Here is a 15,507-nt window from a genome sequence, read left to right as displayed (position 1 = left end):
AAAGCTAAACTGGGTAAAGTGTTTAACCACAACTGCTTAAACCTTAATCCTGTTTTAAGCACACAGCAGTCTTTTAAGACTAATTATTAGGTAAATTTTGTACACAGGGGCAAGCTGAGCTGACGTAATAACATTTACAATAAAACATGCATTTAAACATATCCTATTTTATTAAATTAAAAAAATGATACATCTTATTGTACAATTTTTTGAAGCTGTGATGTGATCTAAATACACTTCATTGTCAATAGACTGATATGATTAAAATTTATTCCCATCTGAACTGTAATTATACTAATTATTATCATAAATTAATCCATAACCTTTAAAATATCAATTCATCTAATCAAGACATCACTACTTCCATATCCCAATATGTATAATTGTTTATTAATGGTTTATATCTCTTACTTCTGGTAAAAAATTTAATACCCAGATTGAGCCAGTAGGCAATGTTTTCATTTGCATGTTATCCAAGTTACCTACTTATTATTTTATGATGAAATCAACTAAACATTGAGTTATGAAGAGTGTCAAGGTCTTCTTTTCGCTGCTCTGCTCTCTTTTTTTCTTTTTTAAATGCTTCATATCCGGTGTGGTCTGTAGGTAGCTCAAATCGGCAAAATGGACATGAATTTGTCTGAAAATACAAGTAAATTATATTTGCTGATTATTATTTAGTTTTTTCAAATTTAGTTGATAACAGACTGCTGCCCCAAAATTACTACTGAAGTCATCTTAATGTTCAAATTTAAGTTCTAAATGCTTGTGAAAGGACTACAAGTAACTTATCTAATAAGCATATGAAAGTTCAACCCTTTGATGGCCAGAGATTACAGAACCTTAGTACATATTAGTATTAGATAATAAAGTTTACTATTGCATGTAATAAAAAATAGCTGTGATGGTCAAAAGGATAAAAAGAATTATGCTTATGTCCCCTTTTTATTCTATATTCATTCACATATAATTGAAATTTACTTACTTTAGCTAGCCAGGTCAAAATGCAAGTACTGTGGAAAATATGTTTACATGGCATTTGTTTCAACTTCTTTCCCGGATTAAACTTCTTTAAGCATATCGGACAATCCTTTGTAGAATCATCTTTTGTAATTTCTGGCAGGTTGTCCACAGCTTCCTTTGCAGCTGGTGGAGGAAGTCTGTAATTATTGCACATACATATTTAAAAAAAATTAGGGCAAATTATGTTTTTATTGCTTCTGTTGTTAAGGGCAAGTTAAACAAAAATTGCCCCAAATCACAATATTATACAAAAGGTTAGTCATTCTTGGCACTTTTGTACAAGAAATATTTTCCCTTTTTTGTTTCATTAAATGTAGTAAAGAAAATAAAAAAATACAAATAAACATTAATCTACTCTGCAAAACTTCTAAGAAAATCAGGGCCTCTATTAATAATTCGACTTTATTAGCATTTAACTGATCTGGTGGACTGGTCTATAATTTTGGAGTCCCAACTATTTAGTGCACATTAATTCATTAGAAAGTGTTCAAAAAAAGTTTCTTAATCATATGAAGTATAAATTCAAATTCTAATCTTTTAAGCCCGAGAATTTTGAGTCCTTGCAAGTGAGAAGAGAAAAGCGGGATGTAATTTTCTTGTACAAAATATTAAATAATTTAATTGATTCGGAAGAACTTCTCAGCAAGGTGTCATTTAGATGTCCTACGTATCGTACACGGTCCACCGCTTTACTATCAGTTCCATTCACTCGCAAAAAATATGTAAACAACAAATTTTTAGCAAGAGCATGCAATATATACAATAAGAAATATTCACACATTGATTTGTTCCAGCATAGGTGTAATAGATTTGTTTCTGTCATCAAACAAAATAAAAAAATATAAAAAATGGCAAATTTCGTTAACTCATAGCTAGTAATAAAATTGTAATCTTGTGTTGTATTGTTATGATTGTTATTGTAATTGTACCTATTTGATTTCAAATTCTAAATTGAAAATTGTGCTTGTTATTTTCCAAATTCTAAATTATGCTTGTTATATTTTTAATTGTGCTCGTGGAATATTACTCAATGTTATTGTTAAATTCAACTTTGAATTCAAAATACCTAATTGTTGTACTTTTTTTTTCGGAGCAAAGGAATTTTGTATTAACTATAAGTGGAAACTCTTTTGGCCTATGTTCTTACTATATCTTTTACCTTATTGTATTATTATGTGCTGTATGTGTCCAAATAAATAAAATTAAAATTAACTAGGGCCGATGGTAAGATGATATTATGGTCAGTTACAGACGATTGAGTGATTGAAAGCTTGAATGCATGAAGCTGATTGAATGTATTATGTAAAGATTTAATCTACTTTAAATAATAATAAATAATGGTACATCTAGGTATAGTAAAACTAATTTATATACCTCGGCCACTCTCCAGTGAAATTGTCCTCATATAGCCCAAAGTCTACGAGGAATCTTGCCATATGCAGTAGGTGATTTGGTTCCTCTCCTTCTCCTAACTCTCTCCATCCCATTTCTTCGAAGTAACCTGCCATATCTTCTTCCCGAGTAAGGGCCACAATTTATGAAAACGTGTTGGTGATGGAAATAATCAATTTTAAAATATAAATTTAAACGTGCCTAACTTTTTGCTTTACGAATTTTATGATTCGATTTGATATTGACAGTGACTTGACTCGAAGAATGACAGAGCGAAAATGTCATTGTCATAAGAGCGCGTTCCAATACCTTGCGAATGTTTATCAACTTCCATAGACCTAGTAGACCTGTACCAATAACTTCTGAGGTTATAAGAATATTAATGTTGCTTATTTTTTATATATAGTTTCCAGACCATATACTAAACCTAAAAATAATATTTTGTGTCATCCTAGGTATTTGCTTAGGTAGAAATTTAGGTATTTCTTTTTTCAATCAGCATTCTGTAAAAAAAATATTCGAGACGAAATTTTTTGTTTCCCTGTAAAGGCAAAGTGGCTTCCGACGTACACACGCATTTTGTGTCATTTTCATCCACGGGTATAATGGCATTTAATAAATACCTAATATTGATCCTAAAACGCCTAAAAAAATATTAGAGTCGGTAAGTGAAGTGTTGTACTTTACAGAACATTGTTATATGTTATTCAAACAAATCTGTGTCAAATTCATCCACCGCTTTTATTTAAAAAAAAAATTTTTCTAATTAACACCCTGTATCTGCCACAAAAAAAAATTCATATTATTAAGTTTACGTCTATAATATTATAATACCACATTGAGACATCATTCATAATTTGGGTCATTTTGATCCACGGTTTTTTTACTATCTGGCAAAATAAAACTCAATTGAGCAAGAAGGGCGTGCGCGGGGAAGGGTACCTACGCGGGTGGGGTGCTTATTATACTTGCCGCAATATCAGCTGGCGACTGAGATCTTAATACTATCTCCTTTACCCTTGTTAAGTTAAGACCAACCAAGAGATGGCATTATGAGCTGTCTCGCCACTTAGTTTTGCGATACAGTGTATTTATTTCATTCGGAGGCATAATTACATTGTCTTATCAATCTTACCGTAGTAGGTATATAAATATAATTAAAAATAAACTGTAGGCTGCACTCCTCATACTGACCAACATTTGTGACGTTCCTAATCAAAAGGTACCACTTTCTCTGACAGGTTATTTGTATAAAGATATAATCAAATTTCGTCTTTATGGTAAACGACAAAGTGGTACCTACCTATTGATTGAGAATGTCACATCAGCGACTTAAAAATTACTTTTGTTTCGATTTTTAGTAGACTTTTTAAGTTTATTTTAAGACGCGATTTATTGTGATTTTTGTTATGTTTAAGCGTGGCAAGCAACATTAATTACATTGATGATGATGTTCATTAAATACAATATTTTTTCATACTATACTGAACTGTCACCCTATACATGAGAATGAACAGCGCCCTCTTGACAATGATCATATATTACTGGTCAGGCTTTAATATGTGTCATAATTTAGTAAAGTCCCCTTTGTGGATTCTAAGTTTCCGAGTTACAGCAGTTTAGTGAAAGCGTTTTTTTTTAAATATAAATTAAGGGTTGAATAAAGAGGAAAGAAAATTTGATTATTTTTGCGCTACGACGCACGGTTTAGGAGATACAGCCCTATAAAGTTTTTTTTATTGTTTTTTTCTTTTTTACATTGTGTTTTTTGTATATTACTTTGGGGTTTCATAAAGGGGAACGAAAATTTAATTATTTTTGCGCTACGACGCATGGTTTAGGAGATCAAGCCCTATAAAAAAAAACTTTTTTTTTGCGTTTTTTTTTTTGTATAAATTAATGGTTACATAAAGGGGACCGAAAAGTTGATTATTTTTGCGCTACGACGCACGGTTTAGGAGATACAGCCCTATATAGATTTTTTCTTTTTCTTTTTTACGTTTTTAAATCTTAATTAAGGGCTTCTTAAGGGGAACGAAAAATTTGATTATTTTTCGCTACCATGCACGGTTTAGGAGATACATCCCTAAAGTTTTTTTTTCTTTTTTTTGTCATTGCGTTTTTCGTTATTACTTTGGGGTTTCATAAAAGGGAACGAAAATTTTATTATTTTTGCGCTACGACGCACGGTTTAGGAGATACAGCCCTAAAATGATTTTTTTCTCTTTTTCTTTTTTGCGTTTTTAAATCATAATTAGGGGCTTCTTAAAGGGGAACGGATATTGATTATTTTTGCGCTACGATGCACGGTTTAGGAGATACAGCCCTATAAAGTTTTTTTGTTATTATTTTTTTCTTTCTTTTTCTTGTGTTTTTGTATATTATTTTGGGGCGTCATAAAGGGGAACGAAAATTTTATTATTTTTGCGCTACGACGCATGGTTTAGGAGATACAGCCCTATAAAGATTTTTTTTTTAAATTTTGCGTTTTTTTAAATATAAATTATGAGTTGCATAAAGGGGAACGAAAATTTTATTGTTTTTGCGGTACCACGCACGGTTTAGGAGATACAGCTCTATAAAGTTTTTTTTCCTGGTTTTTTTTAAGTATTAAAGGGTTTCTTAAAGGGGTTTTTTAAATTATTTTTGCGCTACGACGCATGGTTTAAGAGATACAGCCCTATAATGATTTTTTTTTTAAATTTTGCGTTTTTTTTTAAAATATAAATTATGGGTTGCATAAAGGGGAACGAAAATTTTATTATTTTTGCGCTACGACGCATGGTTTAGGAGATAAAGCCCTATAAAGATTTTTTTATTGTTTTTTTCTTTTTTTCTTTTTTTCTTTTTTACATTGTGTTTTTTGTATATTACTTTGGGGTTTCATAAAGGGGAACGAAAATTTTATTATTTTTGTGCTATGACACATGGTTTAGGAGATACAGCCCTATAAAGATTTTTTTGTTAAAATTTGCGTTTTTTTTAAATATAAATTATGGGTTGCATAAAGGGGAACGAAAATTTTATTGTTTTTGCGGTACCACGCACGGTTTAGGAGATACAGCTCTATAAAGTTTTTTTTCCTGGTTTTTTTTGTTTTTTTTTTTAAGTATTAATTACGGGTTTCTTAAAGGGGTTTTTTAAATTATTTTTGCGCTACGACGCATGGTTTAAGAGATACAGCCATAGCAGCAATGATTTTTTTTTTTAATTTTGCGTTTTTTTTTTAAATATAAATTATGGGTTGCATAAAGGGGAACGAAAATTTTATTATTTGTGCGTTACGACGCATGGTTTAGGAGATACAGCCCTATAAAGATTTTTTTTTTAAATTTTGCGTTTTTTTTAAAATATAAATTATGGGTTGCATAAAGGGGAACGAAAATTTTATTGTTTTTGCGGTACCACGCACGGTTTAGGAGATACAGCTCTATAAAGTTTTTTTCCTGGTTTTTGTTTGTTTTTTTTTTAAGTATTAATTACGGGTTTCTTAAAGGGGTTTTTTAAATTATTTTTGCGCTACGACGCATGGTTTAAGAGATACAGCCCTATAATGTTTTTTTTTTTAAATTTTGCGTTTTTTTTTTAAATATAAATTATGGGTTGCATAAAGGGGAACGAAAATTTTATTATTTTTGCGCTACGACGCATGGTTTAGGAGATACAGCCCTATAAAGATTTTTTTTTTAAATTTTGCGTTTTTTTAAATATAAATTATGAGTTGCATAAAGGGGAACGAAAATTTTATTGTTTTTGCGCTACGACGCATGGTTTAGGAGATAAAGCCCTATAAAGATTTTTTTATTGTTTTTTTTTCTTTTTTTCTTTTTTACATTGTGTTTTTTGTATATTACTTTGGGCTTTCATAAAGGGGAACGAAAATTTTATTATTTTTCTCCTATGACACATGGTTTAGGAGATACAGCCCTATAAAGATTTTTTTTTTAAATTTTGCGTTTTTTTAAATATAAATTATGGGTTGCATAAAGGGGAACGAAAATTTTATTGTTTTTGCGGTACCACGCACGGTTTAGGAGATACAGCTCTATAAAGTTTTTTTTCCTGGTTTTTTTTTTGTTTTTTTTTAAGTATTAATTACGGGTTTCTTAAAGGGGTTTTTTAAATTATTTTTGCGCTACGACGCATGGTTTAAGAGATACAGCCCTATAATGATTTTTTTTTTTAAATTTTGCATTTTTTTTAAATATAAATTATGGGTTGCATAAAGGGGAACGAAAATTTTATTATTTTTGCGCTATGACGCATGGTTTAGGAGATACAGCCCTATAAAGATTTTTTTTTAAATTTTGCGTTTTTTTTTAAATATAAATTATGGGTTGCATAAAGGGGAACGAAAATTTTATTGTTTTTGCGGTACCACGCACGGTTTAGGAGATACAGCTCTATAAAGTTTTTTTTCCTGGTTTTTTTTTTTGTTTTTTTTTAAGTATTAATTACGGGTTTCTTAAAGGGGTTTTTTAAATTATTTTTGCGCTACGACGCATGGTTTAAGAGATACAGCCCTATAATGATTTTTTTTTTTAATTTTGCGGTTTTTTTTTAATATAAATTATGGGTTGCATAAAGGGGAACGAAAATTTTATTATTTTTGCGCCACCACGCACGGTTTAGGAGATATTATATCTATATATATAGCTATAATAGCTCTATAAAGTTTTTTTCCTGGTTTTTTTTTAAGTTTTAACTAAGGGTTTCTTAAAGGGGAACGAAAATTTGATTATTTTTGTGCTACGATGCACGGTTTAGGAGATGCAGCCCTATAAAGATTTTTTTTGTTGTTTTTTTTTTCATTGTGTTTTTTGTATATTATTTTGGGGTTCCGTAAAGGGGAACGAAAATTTTGTTCTTTTTGCGCTACCACGCACGGTTTAGGAGATATAGCTCTATAAAGATTTTTTCCTGTTTTTTTTTTGTTTTTTTTTAAGTATTAATTAAGGGATCCTTAAAGGGGAACGAAAAATTGATTATTTTTGCGCTACGATGCACGATTTAGGAGATGCAGCCCTATAAAGATTTTTTTTTGTTTTTTTTTCATTGTGTTTTCTGTATATTAGTTTGGGGTTCCACAAAGGGGAACGAAAATTTGATTATTTTTGCGCTACGACGGTGTAGGAGATACAGCCCTATAAAGTTTTTTTTGTTTTTTTTTTTCATTGTGTTTTTTGTATATTACTTTGGGGTTCCGTAAAGGGGAACGAAAATTTTATTATTTTTGCGCTACAACGCACGGTTTAGGAGATACAGCCCTAAAATGATTTTTTTTCCTCTTTTTCTTTTTTGCGTTTTTCAATCTTAATTAGGGGTTTCTTAAAGGGATTTTTTTAATTATTTTTGCGCTACGATGCACGGTGTAGGAGATACAGCCCTATAAAGTTTTTTTGTTATTTTTTTTCTTTTTTTTCATTGTGTTTTTAATATATTACTTTGGGGCTTCATAAAGGGGAACGAAATTTTTATTATTTTTGCGCCACCACGCACGGTTTAGGAGATATTATATCTATATATATAGCTATAATAGCTCTATAAAGTTTTTGCCTGGTTTTTTTTAAAGTTTTAATTAAGGGTTTCTTAAGGGGAGCGAAAATTTGATTATTTTTGCGCTACGATGCACGATATAGGAGATACAGCTAATACAGCCCTATAAAGATTTTGTTTCTTTTTTTTTTCATTGTATTTTTCATGTATTACTTTTGGGTTACATAAAGGGGAACGAAAATTTTATTATTTTTGCGCTACGACGCATGGTTTAGGAGATACAGTCCTATATATTTTTTTACAATGCATGTGCTCGAAAAGTGCGTTTCCTACGGAGCCATATCGTGCGGAAAGTACTGCTTTTCCGCACTAGTGCTTTTTGTTTTCAATTTTTTTTTACAGTACATATGGTGCTACTTTCTCGCACTAGTGCGGAAAAGAGCACTTACCGTGCATATGTCGAAAGTTTAAAGGGCCATATGTACTGTAAAACGTACGATACACGTGCGAATAAGTAATTCGCAACTCGTGTCGATTTAAAACACTCCTTTTAATAATTAAACTTATTTGCCATGACATGTTTTTTTATTTACTCGCACAATGGATAGTAAAACATTGTATGATACACGTGCGTAAAGATGACTTCCGCACTTGTTGCATAAATAGCAATTTTTTTTATCAAAGAATGAAAGAAAGTCACGGTATTAATAACCAAATTTTACTTTAGTGGTACCTTTTCCCTATCACTGTCACAAATGTATGTGGCGTTCACGTAAACGCGATATTTTTAAGATTTCCCTGCGCAATGTTGCCAGCTCGCTCGCAAATCAAACATGTACTTACAGTTCTTTTGCATAATGGTGACATTGTACAATATCTATGAGTTTTAAATAGGTAAAAGATAATTCGACGCATTCTTTGCTTGCTTGTTGCTGGTTGTTGTGTTGTTTGCGTAACTTCTTTGAATAAGTTGCGTTAATTTGGCGCACAGGCGAAGTAAACATGCGTTGCGTACGGCAAGGTCACGCCGCGGCCCCACCCTGCACGGCCTCCGTTGCCCATTCAGACCGCCCGCTAGCTTCGTTTGAACGCAAATAATATTTTTGTAATATTTGTTTATGCAGTGGATGGAAGTGACACAAATTCATACATCTTATTTATCTTGCATTTCAAATTAATAAGATGTGAACTCTAATATCTTTAATATTCTTTTGTAACGGTGACAGCCTGTTACAACAAAATCATCAAATATCTTATGAAGCTATGCCTTAATAAGACACAAAATCATTTAATGGACCTATTTAAACGACTAAATTCGACCTAAGTAATTTTTTTTAACTCTAATTTTTTTTTGTGTCATTTAGAATATTATGACATAGTATCAGATTGCAGTGGACGTAATTGACACAAACTATGTTTTCACACTAAAAACACTATCCTAAATGCAACACAGTTACATGTGTTCTCTCGAATATTTTTTTCTCCAAGATAATTCAAAATAAAAAATAATTACCACAAAATAACAAATTACTAGAAAAGCAAATTATATATATGACACAAAACAAAATGTAAGATTTACATCTTAACAAAGTATTCATAAGCGAAAACAGAATTGACTTTAATATTTTTATAACCTAGGGGTCAAAATATAGCCAGCGGTACAGGTCTATTTCCCCGCTGTATCGCAATGCTGATACGTTGTGCGAGAAAGCCGCCAGCTCTTCGGTCAATAATGACACTATTAGCACCTTCTACACCGGTGAGTCGCTGTTGTGTAATTATCTATCAATATCTATTAATATCTATTAGATATTAGTTTAATGTCTATCATTTGGTAGACGGGTTTTAAAAGCCAATTAAAATCAAATCAGAAATCTTAAAGCGATCTGGGAGTACTTATTAACTCGCTGCGTGGCGCCATTTATCTATGACAATGATAAAAAAGGGCTTTGTATGGACATTGTCAGTCTTTATTATTCACTTGTCTCTGATGAAAGTTACTAGCTATAGTAGCTGGTTAGATTACAACTGCACACAGACATTACTATTTTCACACTTAACGTAACTTAGCCTATAGAAACTAGAATAGTTAAACGTAAGTATTATGACCGCAGAATCAGGAATCGGCCTATATAGGTAAGTAACTGAAATTTAATATAGGTACCATTATCAACCAACGAATCTTTCTGTTGAAATAAATTACATTATACAGAATATTTTTACTTTGTACCAACATTTTAATTTTATATCTTAATGCATAGGTATTTTTTACTCTATCATAGTTAACGAACTGATATGCCATATCATATAAGGAGTGTTGGTTGTATTGTATTGTATTCCGTGTGTATTCCTACCTACATAAACGTAACTACAACCGTAGTGGAGCACTAACGTACCGTACCGTCACCAGATAAGGGTATGGTATTTATGAAAGAAACAAGAAGTGTTATTATTATTACGTTGCCTGCAGTCTTACTGCGGCCCGTGTCTTGACCGGTTGTTCGCTACGCGCTGTGACACTATTAGCACCTTCTACACCGGTGAGTCGCTGTTGTGTAATTATGTGTACCTGTTTAAATCTTATGAGAAAATATCTATAGAAATAGCATTAAGAAATTTACTTGCCTATGTCACATTTATATTATGTTTATTATCAATATTATCATATTTGTCAAATTGTCACACTGATATCATGAGTTTACCTGAGGTTTACCTTGTAAACTATATTATCTTATTTTTTTGAGTAAATAGGTATTAAGGTAGCACTGGCAGAACTTAAAGTGTTATAGGTACTACTATTTTTTATTTGTTTCACTATACTGCATTCCTCTGTAATAAAAAGTATTTGCAAACATTGTGTGATAAATTATAAATAAATATTATTATTCTGTCGGACAAAGTTGGCTGAATTGATAATAATCAGTGTCTAAAAATATTTTATATCGGTCGTTAATCGTGACCTTAGCAAGTGCATGCCGCTACAGTAATTTTAATTAGGCACGTCTCTGCCTGATCTGTCGCAGTGCGAGTCTAACGATGACTTCATCTATTCTACTTACATTCATTATGAAGCCTACACATAATATTACCTCTACTAGAAAAGGAAGTGGCACACTAAAACTACTCAAATCAACAATGTGGTTGGTCAAATATATAGAATAGATGAAGGTTTATCTCCCACGCTCTTCTAAATAGTAACAACCGTTATACGACGCGCGCTGCATTTCCGATGCACTACTCACTTGGCACCTATGGAGGAACAACCATGGATCTATTCAATGACCCCGTGTTTTTACAGCTATTTATATAGATAGATAGATAGAGATAGCCGAAGCGGGTGCATGGCGCATCTATGCGCGTGGGCTCATTCATATTTACGAAGCGGTGTTATAGGTTTCCCGCGCGTTGACTTGACTCAGTAGCAATACGTATCCTCTACCTATCTATTAGTTGTTTCAAGTTATTATTCACAATTCTGGGAGATTTTGTTTGCACTATCTTATCAAAGATATTATACTCTGATTCATCGACATACCTCTATATATTATGTCGAGAGTTGATGGGCGTTTTCTAAAATAAACATTGAAACCTGATTCTTTCAAATCTTCTTCAAACATTCTTTTGGGCTCATTCTACTCAGAATCGACAGCATTCTCCATCCTGCCATTAAACGTCACGTTTTAGTGTTTTTTTTTTTCTTTTGTACATACATGATTGAATATGCTAGTGATTCTGAGTTGAAAGAACCCAAAAACACCAGGATCTGTGAGAATCAGGTTTTCAATATTTAGTTTTAGAAAACGCCTCTTTAACTAACGAAAATTTGCCTCTGCAAATCTCTAAATCTCTACATATACTAAAAATGACCACATATAAATCGATTTTACTAGTCAGATCGTTGATTTTTAGGGTTCAGTACCTCAAAAGGAAAAAACGGAAACCTTATAGGATCACTCGTGCGTCGTCTGTCTGTCCGTCTGTCACAGCCTATTTTCTCCGAAACTATACTGGACCAAATAAAAAAAAAGTTTTTCAAACTATATTATATATTTTTTTACAATTTTAGGATAAACAGTTTAGAAGTTATTCAAGAAAATAGGCAAGAATTCCCCCCCCCCCCCCTTTATCACCGAAACTACCGGGTCTAAAATTTGAAAAAATACACAAAATAGTTCTTTACCTAATAGATGACTACTCTACCTAATAGATGATTACTAAGTTTTTGATCCGACCCCTACGGGTTTTAGGGTTCCGTAGCTAAATGGCAAAAACCCTTATGGATTCGTCATGTCTGTCTGTCTGTCTGTCCGTCAGTATGTCACAGCCACTTTCTTCCGAAACTATAAGAACTATACTGTTGAAACTTGATAAGCAGATGTATTCTGTGAACCGCATTAAGATTTTCACACAAAAATAGAAAAAAAAACAATCAATTTTGGGGGTAAAATAATACTTAGAACTGAAACTTAAAAAATATTTTTTTCATCAAACCCATATGTGTGGGGTATCTATGGATAGGTGTTGAAATGGTAAAATGTGTCCCCCCCCTGTAACTTCTACAATAAAAAAAATTATAAAACTAAAAAAAATATATGATGTAAAATACTGTTAATACTGGTAAGTAGATGTATTCTGTGAACCGCATTAAGATTTTCACACAAAAATAGAAAAAAAAAAACAATAAATTTTCCCTGGAACTGAAACTCAAATTTTTTTTTCATCAAACCCATACGTATACGTATATACGTATGGATAGGTCTTCAAACATGATATTGAGGTTTCTAATATCATTTTTTCTAAACTGAATAGTTTGCGCGAGAGACACTTCCAAAGTGGTAAAATGTGTGTCCCCCCCCCCCCCCCCTGTAACTTCTAAAATAAGAGAATGACAAAACTGAAAAAAATATATGATGTACATTACCATACAAACTTCCACCGAAAATTCGTTTGAACGAGATCTAGTAAGTAGTTTTTTTTTAATACGTCATAAATCGTACACCGCAATTTACCTTTCACTCACGTTTCAATAAAAATACATTGTTCAAATTATGTAATGTACGGAACCCTCGGTGCGCGAGTCCGACTCGCACTTAGCCGGTTTTTTTTAATACGTCATAAATCGTAAACCGCAATTTACCTTTCATTCAATCAACTTAAACATATAAAAAAACAGAATAAAATAAAACTTAGTGTGGCTCCCATACAACAAACGTGATTTTTTGCCGTAATGGTACGGAACCCTTCGTGCGCGAGTCCGACTCGCACTTGGCCGGTTTTTTGATCTTGGTTTGTTAATTACAATTGAGGTGAACAACTTGTTGACGGCTGAATTTAAAATAGCGTTCCTAAAATAAACAACCTGTATACCTTACTTGGATAGGTAGATCCAGTGTTGGCCGAACGCTAATGCCATTAACCATTAAAAATTAACAATTAAAAAGGTTAATGGCCATTAACCATTAGCCATTTAATTCGGATTAAATTTTTGAGACGTTAATGGCCATTGAAGTTAATTCGGATTAACTTCAATGGCCATTAAAGTTTCAAAAAATTAATTAGAATTACTCTCAATTGGATTAACGTCTAATAAAATTACATTCGTGATATTTTAAAATGAGACAGCAAAATGACCCTGACTGAACCCTGGCAGTAGTAGCAGTACCTACCTACTACCTAGTAGAATTCTGGTTTGGTGCAACACAGACATACGCGGTTTTGGTCATTTAAATCGTCTTGATGAGCACTTCGGAGAGCCGTACCCATGATAGAGCTGATGCTGAACCCTGGCAGTACCTAATGGATCTAAGGTTTGGTGCAACATAGGCACACGCTGTTTTAGTCACCCGACTCGTCTTGATGAGCACTTAGTAGAGCGGTACCCATGATAGAGCTGATGCTGAACCCTGGCAGTACCTTAGTGGATCTAAGGTTTGGTGCAACATAGGCACGCGCTGTTTAGGTCGTTCGACTCGTCTTGATGAGCACTTAGGAGAGCAGTACCCATGATAGAGCTGATGCTGCACCCTGGCAGTACCTAGTGGATCTAAGGTTTGGTGCAACATAGGCACGCGCTGTTTTGGTCATCTGACTCGTCTTGATGAGCACTTAGGAGAGCGGTACCCATGATAGAGCTGATGCTGCACCCTGGCAGTACCTAGTGGATCTAAGGTTTGGTGCAACATAGGCACGCGCTGTTTAGGTCGTCCGACTCGTCTTGATGAGCACTTAGGAGAGCAGTACCCATGATAGAGCTGATGCTGAACCCTGGCAGTACCTAGTGGATCTAAGGTTTGGTGCAACATAGGCACGCGCTGTTTAGGTCGTCCGACTCGTCTTGATGAGCACTTAGGAGAGCAGTACCCATGATAGAGCTGATGCTGAACCCTGGCAGTACCTAGTGGATCTAAGGTTTGGTGCAACATAGGCACCCGCTGTTTAGTCACCCGACTCGGCTAGATGAGCACTTAGGAGAGCAGTACCCATGATAGAGCTGATGCTGAACCCTGGCAGTACATAGTGGAACTAAGGTTTGGTACAACATAGGCACACGCTGTTATGGTCATCTCACTCGTTCTAATGAGCACTTAGGAGAGCAGTACCCATGATAGAGCTGATGCTGAACCATGGCAGTACATAGTGGAACTAAGGTTTGGTACAACATAGGCACACGCTGTTATGGTCATCTCACTCGTTCTAATGAGCACTTGGGAGCGCAATATTTGAATATTATCTTGAGATACTCATAAGATAGATGACATATACTTATGGCAGTACCTAGAGGTACTTACTAGGACTCAGGTATGGTCCAATCTATTCACGCGCTGTTTTGGTTCATCTTTTTTTATTAAGTTGATGGGAATAGTAACAAAAGTGCTGCCTAATCAATGTTTTGTAATTTTTTGTATTATTCAACACTCAGCGCCAAGCGCCCCATTTCAATAACAAAATGAACCCGACTATCGGGTTCTTGGCACTGAAAGTGTTAACTGATCATGATTACCAATGTCATGGTCATGCAATATTATGTAAGATATGAAAGAATATGTTTGTATTTATGAACTGAATCGGAATCCTTACAGGGATAAATTAAAATAACATATTTATTTCTCATTATTTATTTATTTAAAAAAATGTATTACAAATTATATACCACTAATTATTTTAACAATTATAAAAATTAAGTCTTATTTTATGCATAATGATACAGATGTAGTGCATAAGTGTTTGTCGTCGTATTTTCACGGAAACGTTCGTATTTGTCATGCTACTTCTGTCAACCTCAGTATTTTTGTACTGAGACTGACTGAAATAGCAAGACACGTTCGTGCGTTTCCGCGAAAATACGATGGTAAACAATTATGCACTACATCTGTATCATTATGTATAAAATAAGACTTAATTTTTATAATTGATAAAATAATTAGTGGTATATAATTTGTAATATATTTTCTTAAATAAATAAATAATGATAAATAAATATGTTATTTTAATTTATCCCTGTAAGGATTCCGATTCAGTTCATAAATACAAACATATTCTTTCATATCTTACATAATATTGCATGACCATGACATTGGTAATCATGATCAGTTAACA

General features: G+C 33.1%; 1 protein-coding gene across 1 annotated transcript; it reads right to left on the bottom strand.

Annotated features, from left to right (window-relative positions):
• Window positions 1-151: 151 nt before the first annotated feature.
• LOC134751351 (E3 ubiquitin-protein ligase RNF181-like) lies at window positions 152-2,663 on the bottom strand. The gene is made up of 3 exons (XM_063686711.1): window positions 2,398-2,663; window positions 986-1,160; window positions 152-640 (listed from the first exon to the last, which is right to left on the bottom strand). Exons 1-3 carry the CDS (start codon window positions 2,529-2,531, stop codon window positions 506-508), a joined length of 444 nt encoding a protein of 147 aa, XP_063542781.1. The 5' UTR covers window positions 2,532-2,663; the 3' UTR covers window positions 152-505.
• Window positions 2,664-15,507: the final 12,844 nt, after the last annotated feature.

The sequence above is a fragment of the Cydia strobilella genome, chromosome 2 (assembly GCF_947568885.1).
Source record: "Cydia strobilella chromosome 2, ilCydStro3.1, whole genome shotgun sequence".
NCBI lineage: Eukaryota > Metazoa > Arthropoda > Insecta > Lepidoptera > Tortricidae > Cydia > Cydia strobilella.
This window is presented reverse-complemented; position numbering and strand designations above follow the sequence as displayed.